At 58.5% G+C, this 1901-nt stretch overlaps 1 protein-coding gene across 1 annotated transcript; it reads left to right on the forward strand.

Moving 5' to 3' along the window:
* Positions 1-204: 204 nt before the first annotated feature.
* On the forward strand, positions 205-1896 carry LOC132009248 (glucokinase regulatory protein-like; the record flags this gene model as incomplete). The annotated part of the gene is given in 6 exon segments (XM_059387547.1): positions 205-303; positions 540-637; positions 957-1033; positions 1417-1513; positions 1694-1791; positions 1891-1896. Coding segments are annotated over 6 exon segments (475 nt in total), but the record flags the coding sequence as incomplete, so codon positions are not given.
* Between the last annotated feature and the right edge of the window lie 5 nt (positions 1897-1901).

A 1901-nucleotide genomic window follows, 5' to 3' on the forward strand; every position in this document is an offset into this window, starting at 1 on the left:
GGCCTCGGTTGGGTCTTGTGTTCTGCTCACGGAAGTCCTTTCTGTCCTCTGCCCTGCGTTCTGACAGGACTCCCCGCACCTCCGCTAGGGACCAGCAGAACTTAGTTGTCAGGGAATTGTGCCTTCCCCTGGGCAGAGGTGGGTACCCATGCTGTCTAGAGGGGGCCCTGGGCCCACCCCAGGAGCTGGTGGCCTTTCTCCCAGGTGCCTTCTGGAAATCCTGCGGACATTAGAGCAGGCTCATCAGGTGACCTAGAGTCAAAGCCCGAAGATCGCTGCCCTGACGATGCAAGCCAGCACCAGGTGTGTGGAAACGTGTTAGGAGTGGGGAGGTCGCGTGGGTGGGGGACTGTCCTGAGAACAGCGGAGACCCTGAGGACTCCTTAACGCGGTGAGGGGAGCAGGTCTGCGTGGTGGAGGGCACGGTAACCTTTCTGTTGGTTTGCACCTGTGCTTGGCCGTGTGCATCTTTCTCTGATCCCTGATCTTTTCTCACTGCCGTATCTCCTCTCGTGTCCTGACCTCTGGCCTGTGCTCATCCTGGAGAAAAAAGGCCGCATGTACCTGGTTGGCTGGCAGACCCTGGGCATCATGGCCATCATGGATGGAGTGGAGTGTATCCACACCTTTGGTGCCGGTGGGACCCCAGTCCAGACTTGCTTCCTGGCTCCTCCTGAATGCAAACCGATTTCCTCCCCCCATCCCCAGCCCAATGGGGTTCCTCATTCGATGTCCAGACTCCTATTTCAGTCAAATGCTCCTTGCTGTGAACCCCTACTCAGGCCTGGTCCCTCAACTCCCAGCCCCGCTTAGCTGTGGCCTCCCATGTGTGTGACACCTCACCCTCCACCCCCCTTGGCACTTTCCTCCAAGACCCATGAACGTTCCCCGAAGCCTAGAATCAATCTTTCCTATAAAGCCCATCACTCCTTTCTCCCTGTCCTTAAACGTTCTAGACTACCGAGATGTCCGCGGCTTTCTCACTGGTGATCACAGTGACATGTTTAACCAGAGGACTGAGCTCCTCCACCAGGTGGGGGGATGACGGGACATGGGGGAGGTTGTGAAGGTGTCAGGTGTGCAGGGAGTGGGAGGTGAGGGGAGCAGGGGACAGGTGGGGGAGGAGAGCAGGCAGACAGTCCAGGGAAGGGAATATGGGTTAGAGGTCGGGAGGCTTTGGGGTAGCATAGGGAGGGCGGAAGGCTCTGGATTCTCCCTCTAAAGCTGGCTCTAGTCCAGGGCTCTTCCCTCAACTTGCTGCATCATCTTGAGCAAAACACTTGACCTCGTTGAACCTCGGTTCTTCCATCTGTGTACAAACACGCTGTGTGAGAGGTCCTGTGAGGCCCTCTGTGGCTCCCAGGTCTGTGGGTGGGAGTTTTTCATGGGAGGTGCCCCCCATCTTCTCGTGCCCAGGGTCCCCAGTTCTCCTTCTCCCAAGAGGACCTCCTGACGTGCATCTTGCCATCCCTCACAGAAATCGACATCGTGGTCTTCATTTTCACCCTGGATGGTGAGAGGGAAGGTAGGAGCGGTGGGGTGAGCAGAGGGAGGCAGGGAAGTGACTCGGGGAGCTGTCATTTTTCTGGGCTTAAAGCACCTGCTCCGAGGGAGGGAGAGGGGCGCGTGTCCTGACGGGACCACAGGGAACAGGAAGAACAGCTTTCATCTCTGGCGCCCTCCCCTCTCCTAGACAACCTCACGGAGGTGCAGGCGCTGGTGGAGCAGGTGAAGGAGAAGACGGCCCACATCCAGGCCCTGGCGCATAGCACCGTGGGGCAGACCCTGCCGGTGAGGGTCCAGCCTTGGGGATGGAACCTGGGGTGGCAGTTACAGCAACGGCCTTCCTGGGGGATGCTGCTCTGGCTCATTCTCTCTCTGTTTCTCCAGACCCCTCTGAG

This window comes from Mustela nigripes, unplaced genomic scaffold (assembly GCF_022355385.1).
Source record: "Mustela nigripes isolate SB6536 unplaced genomic scaffold, MUSNIG.SB6536 HiC_scaffold_9161, whole genome shotgun sequence".
In the NCBI taxonomy this organism is placed as follows: Eukaryota; Metazoa; Chordata; class Mammalia; order Carnivora; family Mustelidae; genus Mustela; species Mustela nigripes.